General features: G+C 39.7%; 1 protein-coding gene across 3 annotated transcripts in view; it reads left to right on the top strand.

Moving 5' to 3' along the window:
• The window catches only part of TRPM6 (transient receptor potential cation channel subfamily M member 6), a 120,433-nt gene extending 93,461 nt beyond the window's left edge, over positions 1-26,972 (top strand). For all 3 annotated transcript variants that reach the window (XM_081505489.1, XM_081505469.1, XM_081505478.1), the window contains 8 exons: positions 737-787; positions 2,256-2,321; positions 4,372-4,658; positions 5,049-5,131; positions 5,851-6,056; positions 14,630-14,681; positions 19,566-19,672; positions 22,180-26,972. In XM_081505489.1, coding sequence (XP_081361615.1) covers positions 737-787; positions 2,256-2,321; positions 4,372-4,658; positions 5,049-5,131; positions 5,851-6,056; positions 14,630-14,681; positions 19,566-19,672; positions 22,180-22,313 — 986 coding nt within the window. In that variant the 3' untranslated portion in view covers positions 22,314-26,972. The remainder of the gene's footprint in view (positions 1-736; positions 788-2,255; positions 2,322-4,371; positions 4,659-5,048; positions 5,132-5,850; positions 6,057-14,629; positions 14,682-19,565; positions 19,673-22,179) is intronic.
• Positions 26,973-27,406: the final 434 nt, after the last annotated feature.

Below are 27,406 nucleotides of genomic sequence, written 5' to 3'. Positions count from 1 at the left end.
AGCCAGAGATATCTGAAATTGGGCTCATTATGCTACTTATTCTACAAAGTATAAAGCAGTTACCACCACGAGACCAAAGTTCTCCACTTTAATTCTGACTTTATGAAATGGCAAAACTGTTGGAAAGGATTTCTCTTGAGCCTTGTAATTTAGGACTTGAGCAGATAGAAGAGAACCAGTTTAACTTGCAAGAGGTATTCCCAACACATAGCCCTTCTGTAACCACACAAATCCCTTGCTGTCATCTTCTCTTCCACCTCCTTTGTTTCTGATGTATACCTCTTAATATTTTTCATCATTTTGTTGTCATTTTTAAGTCAGCGAAGTAGTCTGCTAATAACTTGATATTAATAACATCTTTATGTGGGCACTGCATCTTGGCAGGGAGCTCAGAGAATTGTGCTTCTGGGATGTCGTGAAATGTGATGGGCAGCTGCATGCCTTCTGCAACCCAGAGGTGTAATTGGTTCAGAGGAAATAGATCTTTGAGGCTAATATTACCTGTCTTTCTTCAATTCCCTATATAAATATATTTGGAGATATTGCATTGATGATTGGAAGCTGTCAGGATACCAGGCACAATAATGTGGTTAAAGTATATTAGGCAATCTTTTTCGAAAACTGAGAAGCCATTCTGATTAACCTGTTCAGTAATAACTTTGAAGGCAATATATTCATAAGTATGTATTTATCTCCAGCCAAGTAATTAAAATGTCAATCTTCTCTGTAATTTCAGAAATATCAGCCTCCTTAAAAAGCCCTCAAGAGCCTCACCATCATTATTCAGGTAGGATGCATGTGGACATGGACATGTCAATGGAACTAAATGTCTGTGAGACTGCATTTGAAAACAAGAACATTAATGAATTTGTGGTGTTGATATGGCTCCAACTTGAAAAGTTGTTTACTCTGATGAGAGCACATTCAGGTTTCTTAACTTGGGAAAACAAGTTGTTAGGATTTAAGAAATTTTGGATTAAAAAAAAATGTTTGTATTGGTAAGTTCCAAATTGTAAAAGGGAAAGATGACCTTGAGATCTGAAAATTCCTTACAAGGTCAAAAACAGAGATCTTTTGTGTTTTGGACTGAGGAGGAGACAGGCCTGGGGCTGGTTCTCTAAGGAAGGGTTTTGTACCCTCACTGGGCCCTCAGTGAACATAACCACTGAATGAATGCCAGCCCCACAGGGGGTGTTCAACAAAGACACCTTAAAGGATGTTATTAAACAAGACGTCAAGGGTCTTGACTCTCTTAAGCAACATCGCTTCACAGTGATTCAGTAGTCTTTCTTTCAAAGTGGGAATAATTGTACTTGCCCTTCCTGAGGAGCAATCTGCCAAAGGGCTAGTTGAGAATAAAGAAAACCCTTTGAAATGCAAAGTAATGTAACAACCAACTGGACTCATGCCATTGGGTGGTCTTTTGGGTATCATTGCTCTCAGCATTGGATTAGATACTACACGAGTGAACTTTTTATACACTCTTAAAGCTGGGTACAAGAGTACAAGTGTATTGGTGTGATAATTACCATTATTATTATATCAAGGTCTTGTGTTCAGGGTTCCGTAATAGGCTACCTTATCCTGAATTCTTCTCTGTAGTGAATAGTGTTTCAGTGGATTTCAGACTTCACATTCCAGGCTCTCATAACTGGGTCTTTCAGCTCAGCAGTAATCTGTTATTTTGACTCCAGCTGTCAGCTGAAGAAAAGTCTCTGGTGAGGAACACTGTAACTGACATTGATTCTGATCTGTTAGGATACAGCTCTTAACAGGAAAATTCAGATCACTTGCTTCTAATTAAAATTAGTCTTTAGCTCTCTCTGGGAAAAGAAGATGAACTCTGCAAAATCAACAGTAGATGTCCCCACAGGCCACTGTGCGTTAGATTTGATCTGGAAAAGAAAAACCAAAGAATGAAGACCACAGATTAAAATGTTCTTTAAAAGCAAGTTCCACATATGTATGGATTAGTATGGTATTTGCTATTCAGGAGGGTGTAGGTGACAACCCCAGCTCAGGACTTAATAGATAATCTTATATTATCTGTTACTAAAACTGGGATATCCTTCCTGTTTAAGGCATAGTTTATTTTAAATACTGTATTATAGATGCTGTTTTTGATAAAGGAACAAATAAAGGGTCTTCAAAGTAAAATATTGTAGCATTATATGAGTATATTGATATGGGGAGTCTTTCTATAAATTCAGCCCACTGATGCGTACTTAAAATAGTAAATCTGCTTTTGTTTGCAGCCATTGAAAGGAACAATTTAATGAGGCTTTCTCAGACCATACCATTTACTCCAATCCAACTATTTGGTGAGTGCCATTTCTACCTTCTTGAGGTTGTGCCAGGGCAAAGACAAAACATCTGAGTGAATCATAGGAGAAAACATTTTGCATAATTTTAGTTGAAGATATTCTTTTACCCATGGTTGCAGTTTAGCAATATTAATTTCCTAAAATGGAAACTCTTATTAACTGCCTAGCTGGTATCTAGGCTCAAAACCTAATATACTATGGGGACAGGACTATAATGAGCAGCAGTTGGGGGGAAAAGCAATACTGTTGCACCTGGCATTCACTGATTTAAGGCTGGAAAAAGTAGGATAGAAAAGAACCAACCAGCCATACGTAATAAACAGAGAAGAAAGTATTAAATGTCAATACAGAAGAAGCTAACAGACATCTAAAGAGAAATGCTTGGTATATTGCTTTCTATTTGTTTGTTTTGTTTCATGTAAACTAATTGCTCTTAGCTCAGAGAACAAACGTGATTTTTAAAGGCTGGATTAGTAAAGAAAAACAAACTCACATTAGCCAAGGCTACCAGCATTTCTCTGTCCTGCCAATTGACAACATAACAAGGGTCCCCGCACTGTCCTTGATCTTGATTTTCTCGCATCCTTCACATAAGGATAGATCAGGTGGCTTCTGATCATTGATGCAAATGCCTTCTCCTTCCACTTGGCTCCACAACTGGTTGTACAACTCAGTAGCTTTGTTCTAAATCCTCTAGGTATTTAGAACTCTAAAGGGATCTCCAATGCCATTTATCTGGGCACCAAGAATAAATATTCAAAAGCATGTTACTAAGCGTTACCTAGCAATGGCACCCCACTCCAGTACTCTTGCCTGGAAAATCCCATGGACAGAAGAGCCTGGTAGGCTGCAGTCCATGGGGTCGCGAAGAGTCAGACACGACTGAGCGACTTCACTTTCACTTTTCACTTTCATGCATTGGAGAAGGAAATGGCAACCCACTCCAGTGTTCTTGCCTGGAGAATCCCAGGGACGGTGGAGCCTGGTGGGCTTCCGTCTATGGGGTCGCACAGAGTCGGACACGACTGAAGCGACGCAGCAGCAGCAGCAGACATGTTCTTTGGTAAGCAATTAAATGCAAGAGTGAGTGAATAGATTCTTTTCTTTGTAAACCAGTACAGTGTTTTATAAGAAAAGCCATTTGAAACTGAGGTGTGTAAGGAGAACACAGGCCGGACACAAGTTTTATGTAGTATGTTACCTCTGTCAGGAAGTGTTGCCCACTATATTAGGTGGAGTCTAGGCCCCATAAGAATGGCTCCCTAAAAGTGGAAGCTGCAGAGCAGTTAGAGAACATGTGGGTGTAAAATCTTTAAAGTGGGATTGGGTTTGTAACTGCGAGTCTGCTTCACATCAGCTGTGTTACCATATCTAATCTTTACAACCACCTAATGAAGTGACTCTTTTAATAACACTTCCATTTTACTGATGAGCAAAATGAGGCTTTACATAACTTGTCCAAAGCCACAAAGAAAGGAGGGAAAGGTTCTGGGGTATGACTTTGCTTCTAACTTTAACCCATTTCGGTGGGGTAATATCACCCCCAAGGGAGCAAAAACATCTTTTTATTTTTGTGTGTAAAGCACAGATACACACACACTCAGAGTTCATAAACAGATATACAGTATATCTTTGGTATTAAAATGTCAGGGAAGGGACAGTTAGGAGGAAAAAAAAAAAACAGTCTAAAACAACTCCTAAGGGGGATGATAATAAACACAGGGTTTAAACTGTCTTTTAAGAGTACTTGTCTTTAACAAAAGAATCATAGCCTTGCTACTCTGGTTTTATTTTCATCTAGTTATAATCTATAATAAGAACAACTTAATTCTTACGTGACATCTGACACTTTGTTCATTTTTCCTCTCCCTCTTTACTGGACTCTGACACAGCCAGATGTCTGTACCTGACCCTGGACAGATGCAATTCCCATTCCCCTCTGATCCTTTGGGAAACTGAATCGATTCTTCTGAGCTGACATTTAGGAGGCCATTCATGTCACAGACATGGGTCTCATTGAACCCTTCCCCTGCATTTCTCTTTGCAGCAGGAGAAGAAGTAACGGTCTACAGGCTGGAGGAGAGTTCCCCCTTAAATCTGGATAAAAGCATGTCTTCTTGGTCCCAGCGGGGGAGATCCGCTATGATCCAGGTGTTGTCTCAAGAGGAGATGGATGGTGGCCTCCGCAAAGCCATGAGAGTCGTTAGCACCTGGTCTGAGGATGGCATCCTCAAGCCAGGGCAGGTTTTCATTGTGAAGTCCTTTCTTCCTGAGGTTGTGCAGACATGGCACGAAATCTTCCAGGAGAGTACTGTGCTTCATCTTTGCCTCAGGGTGAGTCAGAGACCCAGAGCCCAGGCGGACAGGTCGAAGAAAGGGAATCTGGCTCTGTCCTGGTCAAAGGCCATTACTTCAACCCAAGAGATCTTGAAATTGGGGCTTCCCTGAAAGCTTAGTTGGTAAAGAATCTGCCTGCAATGCAGAAAACCCTGGTTCAATTCCTGGGTTGGGAAGATCCTCTGGAGAAGGGAAAAAGCTACTCACTCCAGTATTTGGAGGTGGTGGTATTTTATTATTTTTAGCTTTTACTTTTGGAGTGGGTAGTGATGGAAGCTGAGTAAGGCTAAAAATCACACCTGGGAGGCCTCTAGTAATTCTGTGATCATTCATTAGTAGGCATGTGATAGTAAACCAATATTTGTATCAATGCTCCTTATTTTGCAGGAAATTCAACAACAAAGAGCTGCTCAAAAACTGATCTATACCTTCAACCAAGTAAAACCACAAACCATTCCTTACACTCCAAGGTGAGGAAATATTGGCATCTGGCCCTTCATCTTAAGTAGGGATTTCTGTCAATTTCGTTGTACCTCTGTTGGTCACAAGAAATACTAGACTCATGGGGAAGTTCCCCATGACCTTCATTTTGGTTTCTTCTTCAGATCATTCTTGGAGATAGTATAAAGAGAAGTAGACATCCCAGGGATGTTTGGCTTAAATCGCTGAATTTATGTGAGTGGAAAGGAGCAGATCAAGCAGAGGCCATGACTTACCTCTCGATTCCGAAAGCAGGCAGATCTTGGGTGTTGTTATTAATGTCCATAAACATTATGGCAGGAAAACACTTCTATTTTAGGCATTGTTTCCTCTCCTAATTATCTTATAGAGATTAGGAACTTTAAAGGAATGAACTCTTATTACTTTCACCTGAATGTTTCCATACACTTGGATTCATTTAGCAACACAGTAAAGTTTTATTGTTTCATTTACAAGGAACTTCATAGAGCAAGGCAAGAAAAGTTGAATCCAGTACTCATAAGAGTTCCTGGAAGAGCAGGGAGGTGGGTGAGCATGGGGAAAGCTCCAAATCTTTGCATCCCATTTTTTTCAGTAGAAAGGCCGGGGCATGTGCACTGGGGCTACTCACTCAAGCTAGGACATCTCCTCTGTTGTTCTCTGTTCAGTGATGTAACTCCCACCTTTGCTGCCTGATGGGAAAACAGTGATCTCTTTTTCCTCCTCATAGGTTCCTGGAAGTTTTCTTAATTTACTGCCATTCAGCCCAGCAATGGTTGACCATCGAGAAGTATATGACGGGGGAGTTCCGGAAGTACAACAACAACAACGGTGATGAAATTGCCCCCAGCAACACCTTGGAGGAGCTGATGTTGGCTTTCTCTCACTGGACCTATGAGTATACTCGGGGAGAGCTGCTGGTTTTAGATTTGCAAGGTGATTGATAACTGAGGATTTGATAGAACAAGCATGAGGCAAAGTTCAGGAAACACAGACCAAGGATTGCTTTCTCCTTGTCATTGTCACCTACATTTGCCCCCAGCTCTTTCTTAAAGTCACAGTTAAGATCTTTCAGTGGAGACATTCCTTGGCAGCGCATACTTTTTTTTTTTTTAATTTGAAAACAGAAGATGGTATCTGTTTTCTGAATTTATTTACTGTTTGTGGAACTGTCCTAAGTGGGAAGAATCAGGCAGGTGTCCTGAGAGATCATGTCAGAACCACAATAGGTCATGTATGGAGTTGCTCTGTCTAGCTTTGAAACGAGGTAGGGCCATTTATGTCAGAGACATTGTACAGTGAAGATCAGGAGCAAATGATATAAGCAGATGATTATTGGCCTAAAATTTAAAGTTATCTAAAATGTTAATCTAAATGGGGGAATGATTTTTGTACCAGATTTCTAGTTTTATGGCTTTTCTTTGGACTTAAGTTCACAATAACACTTAGGCATGCATTGATATGTATAGGAAAGTTACAATTCTGGTCACTTTTCATGATTTTGAGCTCAGTACTTCAGCAGTTTATAATTTAGCTTGCTCTCTTTGCTGTGTACCTTGATGTAAGAGTTCCTGAAAGTACAGACTTGGTCTGGGAGAGGCGACGCAGTGCACTGTTATTTAATGGAAGGCTTTGATCAGTGCATCTCTCTACTAGCAACACCTCACATGTGATTTATAATCCTGCAGCATGAAACAAAGTATCTCTAGCAGGCTTTCCTTGAAGAGACAGAAGGAGATATGTATTAAGGTCAAAGTTTAGTCCCTGGGCTCCCTGACTGGGGCTTTGGTTTCAAATAAGGGATTTAGCCCAGGAACTTTCATAGAAGTTATCTCATTTAAACCCAGAAGCAGCACCTCGAGGTAGATATTATGGGGAATTCATGTCCTGAAAGTTTAAATAACTTGCCCAAGGTTGCACAGCTACCTAAGAGGGAGCCAGGATGCAGGCTTAAGCTGGTTTGATCATCCATGCTCTTTCTTTGTCACTGTTCTCTCTTTTATTTCTTTGTAAGTTTCAGATCCATAGGAATGTTACCATGTTCTGATTCCTTTTATTTATTTATTAAAAAAAAAAATTTTGGTCTCTTCCTTGTCCTCTCTGACTTTTCCATTTCTCCAGACCTGGGATTCTGTGCCAAAACCAGGCTTGGAGGCTGGAAACAGATGAGATGAGCAGACAGTCCTGGGGCATCGTGAGCAATGTCCACTAAGACTGCGAACCCATTTTGATTGAAATTTGTGCCATGTGCTCAAGGATGTGTCTGTCTGTATATATATATATACTTTTCAAATGACACATAAGTCCTTCTGTCCTTTCATATCTGTGCTGCTCACAAGGTTGAGTTATATTTCTAACCCTCAAACACAATATTTTAAGAAACAATATAAACAAAGTTAAAACAGTCAAGATGATTCAGTTTTAAGCCAGCAAGTACATGATCCATGTAAACCCAGCACACTGATGCCCTAGGCATCTGCTTTTGTAGCTCATGTTGGGGAAAGGTTGATTGTTTTCATCTGTACTTGAATGTCTGTGCTTTGAGGTTTGGGTGGAGATGTTTAAAAAGTAAAAAACAAACCAAAAAACAACCAAAGAAAAACTTCAAGGAATTAATGATGACTCTTCAGTGTGTTTTGTATTCCACTTGAATAGGTTTTTGTTTAATGATGTTTATGTTTGGGGATTTTTATGTCTCTTAGTAATCCAAAGTGACATTAAACAGAACAAATACTGCGTTGATAGTCTTGGGGGGAAAAAGGAATTAACTTTATTTTTTCACTGGGCAATTATGTGAACTGCAGAAATAGGCCACTCCAAATAAACTATGTCAAAACACTGACCTTCAAAGAAGGGAAGAATGGACATCATAGAATGAGCATGAAGAAATTGAGATACTTACTGAAGTGTTTTGCCAATTGTTTAGCCCCGAATTTATGGAAGAATGTGAATCATATAATAGTAATTATAAGCAGTTATAATACTACTGCTACCAGCTAACATTTCCTAGTTATTTTGTGTCAAGTACTTGGCTAAAGGCTTGTGTGCATTAATATGTTTAATTCAAACCAGGTTGGAAAGGAAAAATGGGAGAATATAATGTACTCTTAAAATATCATAACAGTTTTCAGTTCAGTTATGTTTTATATTTAATTGCATAATATTTCTAGTCTTTGGAGAGACAATGTGCATTGTCTGGGTGGCAGGGAGTGGAGACTGAAAGGCCAGTCAGCTGCAGTTAGGAGAAGCTCTGAAGTCATGGTGCTGGGGGCTGACTCCTGGCTCCATCCTGAATTAGCTGCATGACGAGAGGGCAACCACCTTGAGTCCCACTTCCTCATTTGTAATTGGGATAAATCATGTTATGCACTTAACTCACAGGGTTGTTCAGGGGCTGAAATGAGGCAAGTTCCTGACACAGTAAATGTAGTTATTGTTCTCAGTGTTAATCTCTGTGGCTTGTTAACATGGAAGTTACTCTGCAGTTGTGGGTAGTCTACTCTTAGCTGTATGGTCCCGGTGGTAACTTAAAGGACACCCCAGCTTCTGCCTTTGTAGAATGAAGCCCTGATCAGCTTGCTGTGGCTCCCTATTGCTTTGAGGGAAAGAAGGAATGAGAAATACTCTGCCCATTTATTCTTTCAGTTTCTTCTTTTCTTCTCTTTATTTTATTCCAGAGAGTGCTAGTCATAACTCAGCAGCTGCCACATCAGGCCAGGAAGCTGAACTTAGGGAGAGGCTTGACTAATTTCTTTTTTTTTTCTTTTTGTTGTAATTAGATTTATTTATTTTTAATTAAAGGATAATTGCTCTACAATATAGTGTTGGTTTCTGCCAAACATCAACATGAATCTGCCATAGGTTTATCTATGGAGGCTTGACTAATTTCTGATCACTTGTAATGATACTGTAGTATTCCAGTCTCATTCCATTTAAAAACCCTACATGTGAGAGCCTGAATCATCATTCAGTTCAGTTCAGTTCAGTTCAGTCACTCAGTCATGTCTGACTCTTTGCGACCCCATGAATCGCAGCACACCAGGCCTCCCTGTCCATCACCAACTCCTTGAGTTTACCCAAACTCATGTCCATTGAGTCGGTGATGCCATCCAGCCATCTCATCCTCTGTCATCCCCTTCTCCTCCCAATATTTTATTTCTAGCAATAGGAATGAAAAACAGTTGTATTTGAAATTACAGTGGTCTGTGGCATGTGTTTTTTTTAAGGCTCGACTGTTTTTTGCAAAGAACTTTTGGGGCTATTAATTTTTTGTTCAACAAAGCAGTTTTCGATATAAGTCAGCCTTAGCAGCAGCAGCATCATGGTACATTCTGCTGCTACAAGGAAAGTAACTTCTTTCCATAGATATGGAAGTTCACTGATGTATCCCAAAGCAGTTGGGATCAGACTGTGAGTCTCTGAGTTTCTCATAAGGGCGTGCTATGTCTTGCCTGTACATGGGCATATACTCTGTTTATGCCGGTAAAGAGATACCACTGGAATTTTTAGATGTTAAAATGTCTTATTTTCTTTCATGTTTTCCAGATATGTAGGGTATGGGTGGGCTTCCCTGGTAGCTCAGACAGTAAAGAATCTGCCTGCCATGCAGGAGACCTGAGTTTGACCCCTGGGTTGGGAAAATCCCCTGGAGAAGGGAATGGCAACCCTCTCTAGTATTCTTGCCTGGAGAATCCCATGGACATAGGAGCTTGGCAGGCTGCAGTCCATGGGGTCCCAAAGAGTTGGACATGACGGAGTGACTAACACACACACACACACACACACAGGTGTGTGGGTAGGATAGGCACCTGTGTTAAAGTTTGCCTATTGAGTGACTCCTGTGTAGCTGGGAGAGGCTGGGGTGGGCATGGTGGTACAGCGTGGTCGGTTCTCTGAACTGCTTTCTATTTTTCACTCACTGGAATCCATGATTCCAATTCTGCCATTCACGGATCTCAATAGATGTGTTTAGTAGTTAAGCTTTGAGCTGTCAGATTGGGTTTACGTATGTAGAGGTTTGTGGATACTCTTCACCCTCAGTCTTAGAGGAGGTTCTGTTCACTAGGAAACAGTACCTCAGGGAAGTGAGATCATTAGAGCCTAGTTTTACTAGTGGTAAGAAAATAGAACTTTACTTCACAAGAGCTTTGATAGAATTGTTGTTTAGTTGCTCAGTCGTGTCTGACTCTTTTTGCGACCCCATGGACTGTAGCCCGCCAGGCTCCTCTGTCCGTGGGATTTCCCAGGCAAGAATACTTGGAGTGAGTAGCCATTTCCTCCTCCAAAGGGTCTTCCTGCATCTCCTGCATTGGCCGGTAGATTCTCTACCACTGAGCCACCAGGGAAGTCCCCTGATAGAATAAAGACAATAAAAATAGCTTTTGACATGTTTCACCTTCTTCTGAATCATACATTTTGCTAAGTAGTTGGTATATGCTAGTTCATGTAATCCTCTCAGTAACCTACAGGATAAGGCCCATGATTATTCACACTTTCAGATGATACAACTGAGACACAGAGAGATTAAATAAGGTGTCCACATTACACAGCTAGAGAGTGATGAGACTGTGAGTGAGACCCGGACCCTTTGACTTCTTCCTATTTCACAGGCTACAAGACTGAAAATAAATGGGAGCTGGTATGATTTTGATAGACTTTTTCCCCCTATAAAGTCTCCTTTTCCCCAGTACTGTGGGGAAAAGTACTGTGCATATCTCCAACCTAAATTTACAATTTACTCAGACATCAGCCTGAAGCTTTCATCATTTCTGGAAGCTTGTAGGCATAAAATCAGGTCTGAGCTTAAATGTGTGAAGGATTTGTGGCCTTCACTCTCTATTGGTCATACATGGGATGTCTGTTTGTTTTCTTATTTACTACATAGTGCTATTTATTTACTAAAATAGTTAAACAAAGTTGTTCTTTTTATTTACTGCATGTTTGCTCTATAGTTAGGGTCCTGCTAGGCTGTTTCTTCTAATATCTGTAATGAGAAAAGTATAAAAAGCCTAGCTTCTTCCTATGACTTTTTCTTTAAAAAGGAAAGCACATTTGCACATTTCCCTGTGAGCCTACCTTTCAGACTTATTTTCCCTTTCCTTATTCAGAATCAGTGTCCAAAGAGATTCTAAGCTAGGGGTACTTAAAGGATCCCTGGGTAGAATTTGGAGGGTCTGTGAACTTTGATGAAAAAACAAATTAAAGTTATACCTTTATACTAACCTATAGCTGAAAGTTTATCATTTCCTTCAATTATAATGGAGACAGCAAACCACAGTGGTATTAGCAGTACCCATGACTGTTTGGAATAGCAATTACAGATGTTAACATGGCAAATACAAATATTTTTCTCAAAATACAAGTTGTATTTTTATTACTTGAATGTTATAGTGTTATTAGACTTGTGCTTGATCCTGTTAGCTAATATGCTAATAAAGAAGCACATGTATTGCAAAACTATTTAAAAAATATTTTAATCACTGTATTTCAATATTGTGGTTTCCTTTGTAATCTTTTACGTATTCAAATTATGCATTTTAAAACATTATTCTGAGAAAGGGTTCCCTTAGCTTCATCAGGCTGACAAGGAGTGTCATGATACAAAAAAAATTGGAACCCCTACCTCCCCACTTAAAACAGGTTATTTTCCTAAGGAAGTCAGTTTCTTAGAGGAATGCTCTATAAATTATAAGGATTACATTTTCCTGTGAAAGGTGTCAGCATATAGTAAAAAGTACAGAACATGGTAAAACCTTTCTTTTTTAAAGTACTGGTTAGAAACATGTTTTTTTTTTTTTTTTTTAACCAAATAGAAACACATAATAATGTTTTACATTTTATGTGATTTTAAGTAGATTTCCCATGAGGTTGATCTCTTCCAAGCCAAGAGAACCAGTGCTGATTAGAGTATGGTCTCAGATATTGCTAGCTTATGCTCATGTGGTGCATTTACCTGTCTGACTGTCTCACTTGTGAAAATGCTGCCATTGGAAGTCAGTCTCAGCACCACATGCATTTTATAACAGATTCACTTTGATGTTGATCCCTGTTTTGATAAATGTTTGTTTTAAATTACACTTACATTGTTTTTTTATGCTTTGGTGCCATTTTTTTTCTTTTTTTAAAAAAATTTATTTATTTATTTATTTTTTTACTTTACCACATTGTATTGGTTTTGCCATACATTGACATGAATCCACCATGGGTGTACATGTTTTCCCCTTCCAGAACCCCCCTCCCACCTCCCTCCCCTCCCATCCCTCTGGGTCATCCCAGTGCACCAGCCCCGAGCATCCTGTATCATGCATCGAGCTTGGACTGCTGATTCGTTTCACATATGATAATTTACATGCTTCAATGCCATTCTCCAATATCATCCCACCCTTGCCCTCTCCCATAGAGTCCAAAAGACTGTTCTACACATCTGTGTCTCTTTTGCTGTTTCGCATACAGGGTTATCGTTACCATCTTTCTAAATTCCATATATATGCGTTAATATACTATATTGGTGTTTTTCTTTCTGGCTTACTTCACTCTGTATAATAGGCTCCAGTTTCATCCACCTCATTAGAACTGATTCGAATGTATTCTTTTTAATGGCTGAGTAATATTCCATTGTGTATATATACCACAGCTTCCTTATCCATTCATCTGTTGATGGACATCTAGGCTGCTTCCATGTCCTGGCTATTATAAACAGTCCCGCGATGAACATTGGGGTACACGTGTCTCTTTCAAGTCTGGTTTCCTCAGTGTGTATGCCCAGCAGTGGGATTGCTGGGTCGTATGGCAGTTCTATTCCCAGTTTTTTAAGGAATCTCCACACTGTTCTCCATAGTGGCTGTACTAGTTTGCATTCCCACCAACAGTGTAAGAGGGTTCCCTTTTCTCCACACCCTCTCCAGCATTTATTGCTTGTAGACTTTTGGATAGCAGCCATTCTGACTGGCTTGAAATGGTACCTCATTGTCGTTTTGATTTGCATTTCTCTGATAATGAGTGATATTGAGCATCTTTTCATGTGTTTGTTAGCCATCTGTATGTCTTCTTTGGAGAAATGTCTGTTTAGTTCTTTGGCCCACCTTTTGATTGGGTCGTTTATTTTTCTGGAGTTGAGCTGCAGGAGTTGCTTGTATATTTTTGAGATTAATTCTTTGTCCGTTGCTTCATTTGCTATTATTTTCTCCCATTCTGAAGGCTGTCTTTTCACCTTGCTTATAGCTTCCTTTGTTGTGCAGAAGCTTTTGATTTTAATTAGGTCCCATTTGTTTATTTTTGCTTTTATTTCTAATATTCTGGGAGGTGGGTCATAGAGGATCCTGCTGTGGTTTATGTCGAAGAGTGTTTTGCCTATGTTTTCCTCTAGGAGTTTTATAGTTTCTGGTCTTACGTTTAGATCTTTAATCCATTTTGAGTTTATTTTTGTGTATGGTGTTAGAAAGTGTTCTAGTTTCATTCTTTTACAAGTGGTTGACCAGTTTTCCCAGCACTACTTGTTAAAGAGATTGTCTTTTCTCCATTGTATATTCTTGCCTTCTTTGTCGAAGATAAGGTGTCCATAGGTGCGTGGGTTTATCTCTGGGCTTTCTCTTTAGTTCCATTGATCTATATTTCTATCTTTGTGCCAGTACCATACTGTCTTGATGACTGCGGATTTGTAGTAGAGACTGAAGTCAGGCAAGCTGATTCCTCCAGTTCCATTCTTCTTTCTCAAGATTGCTTTGGCTATTCGAGGTTTTTTTTTTAAAGAAGCAAAATTTACTGAAGGATCACTTACATTCAAGAAAGTGCACACAGCATAAGTGTATATCTCAAAGAATTTCCACAACTGAACACATATGTGTAACCAGCACCCAGATCAAGAATGTAGGCTGTTTGTATTCTTCTGTTTGTAAACGTTATAAAAATAGCATTTGTTGTGTGTCTTTGATGGACCAGAGGTGGGTATCTGCAGAACCACACAGAACCTTGCACCTTGCTGAGCACTGATGGACTCCATCTAAAGAGACCATGGCCTAGAGGGAGGGACACAGGCTTTGGCTCAGCTTGAATCCTGTTATGACCGCTTGTGGTCTGTGCAACCTCTGACATATTGCTTAATATCTTTGAACATCAGTGTACTTATTGGTAAAATAAGTCTATCAGCATACTAATACTTTTCTTTCATGATTGCCAAGAGTTAGAAAAAGTAAAATTAGACTGGTGTATACGAGTGATAAATGAATGATGGATGCCATTATCAGTAACTGTGAACACATCAGAATGCACTCATTTGTAGCCTAGAAGTTTATTATAGCATAATAGAGGGGGTTGCAGGAGATAGTGCATTAACTAAAGTTTTCAAACTTGCTTGGACAATTTTTATAGTATAGTAAATTCACATGATGTTGAATTTACCACAGTATGGATGTAGGTTTAAAGAAAGGAAATAAAACTTGTTTATTATTTTCGTGAATGTCTGAGAAAGTGAAACTCCCCATTTACTAAATGAATTTTCTTTTTCTTTGGAGGTGTTGGAGAAAATTTGACAGATCCATCTGTAATAAAACCTGAAGACAAACGGTAAGTTAATTTATCATTTAGAAAATTGCATTTGACACATTCTACATGATTTCTTAAACATAATTTTTAAGCACTTATATATCTTGCCTAGATCCTAGGAAGATTTTGAGGCAGGTTTTATCCATGTCTCTATCTATATCCCCAAATATCTGTATCCAAATATGATAAAATACAGTAAGATTTAAAATACAGTTCTGAAGAATGCATAGATTAGGAAATGGGGGCCAAAAAATAGGCAGAATATGATTAAATCTGGAGTTGTTAGTACATGAAAATGAAAATTGTTTACAGACCAATGCTGTAGCCAGGACTTTGTTGCAAATTTGACTCTGAGTTTTCTAGTATCCCAGACAAAAGAGAAATATGGGTAAGTTCAGCCTCTATAAGCATTGACATGAAGACAATGTCATAGGAGAGACAGTTTCCTTCGTTGTCTTCACAGTGGAGTCATTGTATTCTTGTCATGGGTGGTGTCTTCCATCACATGCCTATAAAATTAAAGCTGGGGGCAGAAAGTGTGCTATTTAGTAACAGCAAATCTGTGAGAGGCCCAAACCGTGGGGCTTAGATATGGAGTCATCAGATTGTCTATTAATTCAGGCCGGTAAATTATACAGAGAGATGAGTCATCTGCCTGTCCTTTGAATTCCCATGGACATTTTATCCCATGAACAGGCTTTTGGGAGCACTTGGCGGTAAAGGATCTGAGGGGGTAGTCTTCTATTAAAGGTGGAGTAAAAAGAAGTGATGATTAAGGAAAAAAGTAGTGATTAAGGATGGATCAATATAGAAAAATGACAGTGTTTTTCAAACATAAACTTTCATCATAATCACCCGGAGAGCTTGTTAAAACACAGTTTGCTGCCCTTTACCTCCAGCTCTTGCCCCTGGTTTCCAATTCAGTGGGTTTGGGATGGGTTCACATAATGTCGCAAGTTCCCAGATGATTCTAATTCTGCTGGCCTAAAGCCCACACTTTTGAGAACTGTTAGCATATGACATTTTAATTTCTTAGTTGTCCTAAGTGTCTAAACTTGGTCTGTGGGTTGTGTGTGTGTGTGTGTGTGTGTGTGTGCGCGCGTGTGTGTGTATTTATAAAAATGGGCAATTTCTATATGATGGACTCTGAAACTTTTATTTCCCTCCCATGGACTCATATTGTAGTTATTCACTACTTTAATGCTATATTCTTTTACTGAATGATTTAATCTAAATATGGTACCATCTGTAGGTGTCTCTACAAGGAGATACATCTAAAAGTGTATTAGCTGTTTCTTTGAATTGGGTGAGCTAGAGAAGATATAAGTGAGCTATATTGCTCCTCTGCATCCAAACCCCATGATATTTGACTCTGGAGTTCATGTTGTAAACCCTTAGTGTACAGATAAAGGCTTTGCTATTTTTTTTAGCTAAAAATATGTATTATTTCTTCAGTGGTCCTGTGTGCACAAGAGTTTGTAGTAGGAACTTTGTATAATTTTGCAGTGAAAAATTTTGCATATATAATGAATCAAGTTTATGTATACTTTATGTATATCATTTATTAAATTTTTACCTTGGTATGTATATTTAATATGACCTGAATATTTCCAACTTTTCGAATTCTAAGAAGATTATATTATTCCTCTTGACAGTTGAGTATTTAATTGCATTCTATAAGCCAGTGTGTCTCAATTTCTATTAAGATCACCTAGGGAACTTAAAAAAAAAAAAGTTGCTCAGAATTATCCTCAAGTCAGAATCTCAGGGTGGGGCCCTAATGTCTGTATTTTTCAAAAGTTTCCCATGTGGTTCTAATGGGCAGTCAAGATTGGGAGCCTCTGTCTTATAGCAGACTTTTTTAATGACTTGAGGATGGGAATGCTGGAAACTGAGAGGTTGGTATCACTGTAGTCTGTCTGGTTTTGTGGGGTCACCAAGTTTGGTGTGATTGTTTTTCATCTTCATGGTAAAGATAATAAGTACTATCTTCTCACAGTGTGGAGAATTACATCTGATTAGTTCAATGAGGCTCACATTTCCAGATGCCTCCTATATGTTAAACTTTTGCTATACAAAGCATGGGCCAGGACCAATAGCATCAGCATCACCTGGAAGATGGTTAGAAATGCAGCCTCTCGAGACCCTCCCTTTGTTGTTGTTGTTCAGTCATTCAGTCGTGTCCGACTCTTTGTGACTCCGTGGAGTGCAGCACGCCTGGCTTCCCTGTCCTTCACCATCTCCCGGAGCTTGATCAAATTCATGTCCATTGTGTTGGTGATGCCATCCAACTGTCTCATCCTGTGGTCCTCTTCTCCTCCTGCCTTCGATCTTTCCCACCATCAGGGAAAAGATTGATTAGAAAAGACCCTCCCTAGACTTCCCAAATCAAAAATCTGAATTTTCAGAAGATCTTCAGGTGATTTGGTATAAATAAAAGTTTGAGAGGGACTTCCCTGGAGATTCAGTGGTTAAGACTCCATGGTTCCACTACAGGGGGCGTGGGTTCCATCCCTGGTCAGTGGAACTAAGATCCTGCACGCCTCGCAGTGCAGCCTACAGCCCCCCCCGCCCCCCCACCCCCCGCCCCCCCCAAAAAAGTTTGAGAAGCAAGTGCTGTCATGTGTTGTTTATTTTTCTCTTAACAATAACCTTAGAAGGAAATGTCTTCAATGCCTGCTCACAAATGAGAAAACTGAAGCTCAGTGGAGATGGAAGAGGGTCAATGAAAGGGAATGATCCTCTACCAAGAGGGAAGATATTTTGTGGTGCAAATTCTGATATTGTTTCTAATGCCTATTGTCTCATAACTTTCCCCAGTATGTGAACTTTCCCCTTGCATGCGAAGACCAAATCATTACACCTTCTCTCCCAAATCCTCTCTGGCCACTCTGTTCCTCAGGTCACTGACCCTCAGTGGAGGTTGCCTCAAGTGTTACTTGTAATTTGGGATTGCGTCTTTTTTTTTTTACTTACTGCATTGATGGTTTCAGGCCTTTGACAAGTATGAAATGATGATGATGAGATGTTCTTTAGTAAATCTCTGTGTACATGGCACTAATTAGCATTTCCTCGAATGTGAAACCAAGTTACCACCTGCTTTCCTGTGCTGTGAAAAATCTGGAAAACAGTTGTATATTTTTTCAACCATGGTTGTCTGAGACTGCATGGCTATAGGCATGGTGTATTAGTGTCCCTACAACCTTCCTTTACTCTCCACTGCTCAGGGAGTGGTTGAACCCCTGATACATACATATTACAGTAATTTTTATTCTTTTATCTTAACTTTAACAAAGCTCATAGAGGGAAATGATTTCCTTTACAGCTTTTATGTGAGAATCAATGTTACATTTCTAAGTTGGGAACTTTCACGCTTTACTGGGGGGAAAGAAATGGCAGTGTGGAAGGCAAAAAAGTGATATATTCCAATAGGGTTATACCAGAGAGACTATAAAAGGAATCCTGCAATTTTAATGACTCAAAAACCGCCTTTGCTTTTTACATTATCAGCATCATAGAATTCCAGTACTAAATACTGTGTGATTCTACTTCTTTGCCACATTTGGTTTCACCTTAAAGAAGTGATTCCTTACCACGTGGACCGAAAGAGGAGTAGCTAACAACAGGCAGCTTATGCAGTCTGGCAAACACCGCAAGAGCCGCATTGTGTAAGGGCGATTGGGTGACCAGGAAAGTTAATCCTGGGTGTCTGCTCATGTCATCTTCCCAAGAGGTTTCCTCCACCTACTCGCCTCAGAGCAAAGAGGCACTCTGAGATCAAACTGACATCAGCCCTCGTTCTGAGCTTGGCACATCTTCAGAGCAGCTACTGTTATTCTGCCAAAAGGAAGTGGAAATTGAGATAAATGTTTCAATACTCAGATGGAAAAAAAAAGTCCATTTTTACACCACGTCCCTTTTGAAAAACCACATTCCTTAGAAGCAAAGTTTATTGTTTCCTTTTGTGATAGTTTGCTTTTCTTTTTTCTTAAGACGTGGTATTTAAGAGCGGTAATTGAGTTCAGATTTTAAAATGTGCTGTTTTCCACTCTGCATGTCATTAAAATAAAATATTAGCTTTCATAAAGTTTCTTTGGAGGTATTTCTGGTGTGCTGTGTTCCATGGTGTGTAGCATGTCAGCCAAAGAATGATGGTTGTATATGAACTAATAATGGGTAAACTTTGACCCTGGAATCTATTATAATTTTATAATATTATGAGAATCTATAATAGAGCAATTATAGAGTATTCAAAATGTGCCTAATATATATGATTCTGTTTGTAATTTTGTCACCTAAGTTTACTTCCACAAAATCATTGTCTCCTAGTTGTCATGTCTTTTCACTAAGAGCCCAGAAAACTGCCATAGCAGTTTGCAGAGTAGAAGGAGCTATCGAAAGAGCCATGACTCCTGGGTGTCGGGTTTTGTCGGGCTTTTGTGTTTGAGGACATTGATTATGTTCAGAAGTATTTGGGTTTGAAACAATGAACATCAGTCTTTTCAGAAGGGGTGCTCCAATAGCAAATTTATTTTATTGCATACTTACCTTTCGGGTATTCTAGTAGAACAGTTGGTAGTGAATGTCATTCTCTCACCCCATATGCATGAAAAAGGGTCTCACTGTATTTTGTTTTACTGTGGTACATAGAAAATTCACTTTTCTATCAGATTAGTGTGGAAATGAGTTTCACAGTAGGTCTTGGAGTTGGGTACAAAGATTGAAGTGCATTTGAATTTTAAATGTGCAGACCTAATATTGTTGCTTCCCCAAAGTGCTCTGTTCTTTGTTGGCTCCTTCAAGTTTACTGGGTTACTATGGGATACTGTTCGGTATCTGAGAGAATCCTAGTTGAGCTCCTTTTTCTTAGCTGTGATCTAATTGATATTCTGATATTTCCTCTAGATCAAGAGGAATGGTGTTTGGACCAGCCAATTTAGGGGAAGATGCAATTAGAAACTTCATTGCAAAACATCGTTGCAACTCCTGCTGCCGGAAGCTAAAACTCCCGGGTATGCCCCAAACAATTCTATTTTTCTCTAAGTAAATCTCTCATTGAGCAACAGCCATTGTAACCTGGGATGGAGTAGAAAATCTTAATCACTTTTTTATCTTATTCGCAGTCGAGGCCTGACTTTCTGACTGCAAATTTTTCAAGTCTCTAAAGGGATTAAAAGGACAGAGATTTACTTCAGGTTCTGCCAAAATGTGATAAAACAACATCAGGCCCAATGCTTGTCACAGTCTCTCTAAGGGAAAAGTTCCACCTACTTAATTGGGGGTAAAATTGGACGGAGGCAGATTCCCCCCTACCACACCCCCACCCCTTGGATCTTGTGTGATGCCTGCAGTATTTCTATTCTGTTCTTATTTACTCATTGGACATTTGGGAGGCTGGGGCATGGAGGGAAGTAACAGCTATCAATTAAAGTAGTGCCTTTTATGATAAAAACCTACCCCTGTCTACATACATTACAAGATATGTTTTTAAAATCTGATTTGATAGTGTGACATGCTTTCTCTAAGACTAATAGACTCAGCATAGAAAAATATTCCTAACATAAAAGGCAACAGTCAGAGGTCTGTGGACCCCAAGTTGGCAGCCCCAGCTCTGTCGCATTCTTTCCTTTTATCTCAGAAGGGATGCTTTATGTCTGTCTCAGCTCACTCCCTGTTTCTCTAAGGTTGTACCACACTTGTCCTTAAAATGGAATTTCACATCTTTTAAGCTGAGTAGCCCTTCCAGCCTTATCGTAAGTGATTGAACCCCAAATTGGAAATTAGTAAAAGATCAACATCCATTGTAACTTGGGATGGAGTAGGTGAAAATTTACAGCAAAGAAAGGCAATTTCTAATCTTGTTGGAGTTGAAGGTAGGAGTTGCTCTTGTGGCCACGATGCAGCAGGAGGCTGAGATGGGCAACAGCTTCCAGTTCCAGCAGGGAGTAGCTTGTTGGTCGGGGAGGTTGTGGTGGGGATGTCAGACTCGAGTGGTACAGAGAGTGGGGTCTTGCTGTCATCTGGTGGCTGCCCAGGTCTCCTTCTCACAATCCACACAGTGGAAGTGGGCAAAGAGAACAGTCCTTGGCACATTGGCTGAGCTGCCCATTGACCTCCTCTCTGACTAGAAAGAGCCCAGGAAGGAGCGGGGGCTGGACTGAGCCACATCCAGGCCTCCAGGTAAGGGTCCTTTGGGAGACAGGAGCTGACAGGTATCTCCCAGCCTATGATCGCAGGTCAGAATCCAGCTCATTAACTCAGCGTCCTCAGGTGCTGACCTCTTCCCAGCTCTGATTCATTGTTTCCTGGGCAGGACCACTTCTTGTTCTTGAGGACACAGGGACTATATCTGATCAGCCAGGATTAACGGAAACTTGAGGCGTAACTCACTGCTTCCATCCAGTTACCTCTTCTGTAGGATTAAGATTCCTCCACCCCCTTCCTTCTTGCCTTTCCCTACCATGGTGGCTTTTGAGTCATTCAAGAATTCCTCCATTTCTAAACCTAATCCTTATTTCCTTTCAAAACCTTAGTTAACACATTTAAATGGAAATAAGAAATATCCTCATTTATTCAAACATTTGGTAATTTGAATTTAAAAAAGGTTAGCTCAGAAAACAGGAGTAGGGGTGATTTTTCTTTTTGTTTATGTTTTACTGTTTTTGTTTTTGTTTTTTTTTTTAAAGAGAAGTCATTTCAGAAAGTGTATAAGAGCATGGGGTCCATAGGTTGAGCTCACATCCCAAGAATGCTTTGTACTAATTTTGTGACCTTGGGCCTCATTCTCATCCGTGAGCTGGGAATGATAGCACCTACCTCATAAAGGTGGTGTAAGGATTGAAGCAACGTAATAAGTGTTGGCTATTATCAAACTATACTATGTATTAGTTTTATGTCCAGATCGTCTCCATTTAATATTAAAAAATTATAAAGGAATGTATGTTTAAGCTTAACAAATTTAATCAACATGGTATACCATGATATCCAAACATTTAAAACTCACTGTCCTCCTTAAGTTCTCCCCAAGGATTGCCCTTGTTAATGATTTCTTTAGGTAATTTCCCTGTTGAACTAAAGAAGGAGGCTTCAAGAAGCAGAGGATGTGATCACTGGATGATGCTTTTAGAGATTCAGCCAAAACTGAGATACATTTTTTTTGCAGAAAACTGACCACTGATGTCTCAAGTCCACCATTCTGACTGAACAGTCTGACTCTGCCATCATTCAACAGTGAAAATGCCCTGTTTCTAGTATGGCCTCACTTAACTCTGGCCAGGTCACGTCTCAAAGGCACTATGTATTGAGCCAAGCAACTGAGTCTTGCCACAGTGAACACAGCCTTGGGGAGTTAGGGTCACATGTGTGCCTGGTGGGGTATACCTTGGACAGGGTTAAGGGTTTGAGTTTCACACATCAGAGGGAGCAGAGTCTTCTCTGAGCACTTGGCCTAAAGTCCAATCTATCTGAACATCATATTCTTAAGGTTTCCCTATCACTGTCTTAACTGTCTTCCTTGCAGACTTAAAAAGAAATGACTACTCTCCTGGAAGGATAAGTTCTGCCTTTGGACTTGAAATCAAAATAGAACCAGCTGAGGAAACTCCAGCGGGGGAAGAGGGTAGTAATTCTCCAGAAGACCTCACACGATTGTAAAAAAAAAAACAAAACAAACAAACAAAAACAGAAGTAAGAAGATGACAGCCTTTGCCCTGCCTTCCATGAACTCTATGGTAACATAGATTGGTGATATAACATTGATGATGTCAGAGCCTCTGCCAGAATGGCCTTACGCCGAGGGCCTTCTGGGATGTGCCTTCTGAGTCTCAGGTCTCTCTTGTCCCAGGACTTCCCTGTTGTTTGATGAATGGGTTTTCCTAGATATCGACCCTTGTGCACGGTGCTTTGCATGTGCATGGTTCATCATGCTCAAGTTGCACAGGAAGACATTTGGATGAATCAGCTGGGAAAGCTGCTCCTCCATACCTCATTCCTTGGTGCAGAATGCTGGGCACTTAAAGAACCAGGCAGATTAATTTATTTTCTCACTCTGTGTGCAAACTCTAACCTCCACTGCTATTCATCACCTAACCCCCATATTGTATTTATGTATATAGTTGTACATAAAAAAGTCACTTGACTTCCTCCTCTCTCCTTTCCAGCAACATAGGGCTTTATATAGTGACAGAAAGGAAAACAATGGAGAGAAGGTGTATTTGCACAGACTAGGGGACGCTCCTGCACAAACTAGTCAGTGAAAAGGTAGCATCCTGGTGATATCTACTGGGTTTGAGTATCATCAGTGGATCATATGTTCACTGGGCATTTCAGGTTTCTCTAGAAGAGGGGAAAGGGAAATCTAAGACAAATGCCCTTGCATTTTCTTTTTTTAAGGGAACAAGGATATATAAACCTAGCAATTATTAAGAAATGTTTTCCCTTCCCTTAACTCAGGGACACTATTGGTTACAGAGTTGAATAAGCCAACCTCTTAAGAATTACTCCCTTTTTCAAAGCTGGGTATATAATATTACAAGCTGAATTACTCTATGTCAGGTCATATAAGTAAAGATGGGGTTTCTGAATGAAAACATGCTTTGAAAATGTTTGATTCATTGCAGTGCAGAGTTCTGGTGGCTTCAAGAGTGCTGGAGTGTATAGTTTGAGTATGGCCTGAGCACATGTGATCAGTTTCAGAAGCCTGAAGAAAGGGTCCCTGGAAGCCACACTGTACAACATGTTTGGGGGATCAGTCATCCCTCTTTCACACTTATCAAGGGTCACCCTACCTCAGAACAAGCACAGACTGTTCACCCAAGGAGGACTTGAAGGGCTGGGCACCTTCTCCCCTCTCTCCCCTCATCTCGTTTCCTCATTAAAAAGCATTCCAATCTATCAGCAACAAGCCTCCGGAGGCTTGAAATATTCACCTTGTCTTTACCATTAGCCCTTGCATTAGCTGGCTTCCTTTCAAATCAGTGCTCCTGTATTCTCAGGTTATACTCTGGGGAAATGTTCCCCAAAGGTAGGGGGATGGAAAGCCAAGGATTTGGTTTGCCAAGGATAGGGTATGATTTTTGTGAGATGCATGATGGCTGACTTACAGCTCTTTTACTTTGGTCTTAGGGGTGGTGGGAGGTGGGAAATCTGGGTGACTTCTTGATTGGCAATGAGGATAAATTGTTAATGCTTTTTCAGAGCTTAACTGCTTTATCCTGTTCTTCAAATCAATAAGAGATCTGTTGGTACTCACTTCAGAGCCATGTTCAGCTATGGAAAGAGGCAATTTTCCTATCCAAGGCCACACTAGAAAGCATTAATTCATTGGTCAAATATTTGTTACCTGGAATGGAACTTGAAAAAATACATTTTAATTTTTCTTTTCTGTGTTGTGGTTTTGTGTCTTTCTTTTTAAGAAAATATCACCAGAATAACATTTTAAAAAGATGAAACACTGGACAAAGGTCACTGTGGGATAGCTGACAGGAAAATACCAATGTGATAATCATGACTTCGACTCATGACCACAAATGAATGAATTCATTCATTTGGTTAATTTTATTCAACAGGTATTTATTAAGTGCCTTCTCTGTAATGTGTAAAAGATGAGGGTGCAGTGCATATAACATTTCTTTGCCCTTAAAAAGTGGCATATCTTATATTTCCTTCTTTTTTGGTTGTTGTTCTGGGTTTGGATTTCTGGTGAGTGCTGAAAAATTTGACTTTTGGGGGAGTGTTGAACGCAGAGATGTGTTCCATATTCTATCTGCCAGTGAACAGTAGGTTTAGACTGGGATATGAGAATTAGGGCAAATGAAAAGATATAGCTGGGATGGTTTTAGGAACCACTGAGGAAAAATGGACTGCATCATCCTTGTAGGAGCCTTAAGCCCATCTCACAGATGGCATCAGAATCTGGGGACCAGAGAAACAGCTAGGTTCCTGGGAGTCCTTCCTAAAGGCATCCTGAGCATGGGCATTCCCTTCCTGGGGCTGTGTGTTCCTGGGCTAACTTCTGCCCCATGACATCTTAAAGCTTCTAGTAACAACTCTGGGGAATGAGATCAGATATAGTTTTGGGTCTTTCTCACCCTGCTATTTTCTGTGGCTTTGCAAAACAAGTTCTGGGTGACTAAAACTTCCCTAACCATTGAATGAAAAGTTGAAAAAAAAATTTTGTTGTTGCTGTTGTTTGTTATTGTTTTAGATGAGATGGATCACTCACACTCTAGAAGTCATGACATAGATGTTCCCGTCATGGCTTGTAGCCTTTCTCCATCAGTCATCGGCATCTACCACAAAGCTTGGCATGTAATAAGCTTTCAACTTTATTTGTTGAAAGAAATAATAAAACCTTCACATGATAATGGGTTTCATTTACTAGTTAACAAATCAGATTTGCATTTTTAATCTAGAAGGGAATGATTACCAATTCCTTAAGACCCAACACAATTCTTTTGATCTCTCTCTGTTTTAATTTTCCAGGAAATAGCTTTTAACAACCTACACCTTGTCTATTGAATTCTCAACCAGTTCTTGCCCTTATCGTCATGGCAATAATACCAGAGTACCATCCTTCTTACTGGTGACTATTGAAATGAGATGATAACTTCCCAGAAACTGCCTAGAAATAATCATCACTTTATTACCCTTTGAAAAGAAGATTGATAGAAAAGTCATTTGAAAGATGGTTCATTACCATGCCCTAGTACGATTTCTTTACTCACATCTCTCCAAAGCATGAGAAAGGAAGGATTATTCTCTGAGGTCGGAATTTGAAGGCTGTGTGTTTGCCTCTTTGAAGTCTTGGTATTTAATTTTCTGTAGTCATTTCTTGGGCAATTTTCTAAGAAACTAGTTGAAGCTAATTTATCATAAGTTAAAGTCAAATGACAGAAAAGATTTTTTTCCCCCTTAACAGCATTTTATTCCACAGAGGTTAGCTTCTGAAGGAAAATGAGACTTAAATAGCATTTCAAATCTCCAGCCACATGGGTGGGTACACAGAATAGAAAGGGTTCTGGAAGCCACACTGATTTTTTTATTTAGCACAGTTATTATTTTGTGAGTTTTCTTCCTAGACCTTGATGTACAGATAAAGTATATTTTAGTGAAATGCCCTCCTAAAAGTAATTAGTGAAGTTGCTTAATTTTTCAAAAGGAACTTTAAGTCCTCAAGGGATAACAACCCTTGATCTCTATCATTGGCAGATTTGGTTTAATTTTATACATTTCTTTTAACCTTTCTTTTAGTCCCTAACTCTGAAATGAGGATGAGATACTTACCTTTTCAAACAAAGGTGAACAATAATGAGAGAGCATTTATAAAGTCCTTTGAGAATCTCATTTAAAAGCCTTCTTGTGAGCGAGGGATCCAGTTCAATAAATAATAAGGGGCTTTCATTTTTTATATTATGTGATCATTATTTAATGTTTACAGAGGATGCTCAGTGGACTTGTTCTAGTATAAACACAAAAGTGGTTTCTGCTGTTTCTCTTTCCAAGGGGAAAAAGCTCATTGCTCCCTTTTTATTTTCAAGCTTAATTAAGTGGTTCAAAATCATGATGTTCACCATTTCACAGTGTCTCCTACTTATTTTCTTTTTTGATGGATTTGGGTTTACACAGCCGAAGTCTTTGGCCACCTTCTGCCCAAAGAAAGCCTTCCAGGATAAGTAAAGCCAAAGCTGGTACCATCATTGATGATATTTTTAGGAATGAAAAAAGAGCAGGTTTAGAATCTTGGTATTTGTAAGGCCTGATGTTTTATAAAAACATTAATTAATGCTGATTTAAATTTTGTCAGGATAGGGCTGTTGAGTAATAGGAAAATTCTGGCCTATGGCTTGTACATCTTTTAGTCTCTAACTTCCTTCAGCATTCTCATCTTCCCCTAGTGGTTTTGTTCATTTGTTTGTTTCACTTTGAACCTTTAAAAATTCCATCTGCTACTAATAGTCAGAAAGTTCATGCAATTGTTATGGTAGAAAACCTTTGGCTAATGACTGTCCAAATGTGGACATAATAATAACTGTCTTTTATTGGAGGAATTTGGGGGGAATCATCATTGGTGTCACGTGATTGCACTTTTGCTTGTAATGAATCTCTTTTTCTGTTCCATATTGGTCACCAATAAGAGGTCATAGAACCTTAGGAGGCTTTCGTAACCCAAAGAAATCCTTGGTGTGTGTTCTGGGTTGAATCGTGTCTCCCCAAAGTTCACGTGTGGAAATCCTAACCTCAAGTACCTTGGAATATAATTGTATTTGGAAATAAGGTATTTACAGAGGTAATAAAGTTTAAGTGGGATCATTAGGGTGGACTCTGACTCAATGTTACTGTTGTCCTTATAAGAAGAGGAGATAAAGACATAGACACACTGAAAGTGAAGACCATGTGAAGACAGAGAGAATGCATCATCTGCAAGCCAACCAAGGTGAGAGGCCTCGGAGGAAATCAGTCACACTGACATCTTGGACTCGCAGCTTCCCAAATGGAAGGGAAGAAGTTTCTCTTGTTTAAGTCACCCAGTCCTTCTGCTTTGTCATGGCAGCCCTAGGAAATTGTTACATTGTTGCCATGCTTTGGACTTGCCTATGTGACCCTGGAATTTTGTAGAAAGGGACTTGGGGAGAAGAGATGAGGGCAACAGCAATGGAGAGGAGGAGGAATGACCACTGACCATCTTCTGTGGCAGAGGATAGAGGGTATCACAGATGGCAGGACTGGTGAGTCATTTTATTGAGAAA

This window comes from Giraffa tippelskirchi, chromosome 1, assembly GCF_054371585.1.
Source record: "Giraffa tippelskirchi isolate mGirTip1 chromosome 1, T2T-mGirTip1v1.2.pri, whole genome shotgun sequence".
Classification (NCBI taxonomy): domain Eukaryota; kingdom Metazoa; phylum Chordata; class Mammalia; order Artiodactyla; family Giraffidae; genus Giraffa; species Giraffa tippelskirchi.
Note: the sequence above shows the minus strand (reverse complement) of the source record. Positions and strands in the feature narration are given on the sequence as shown.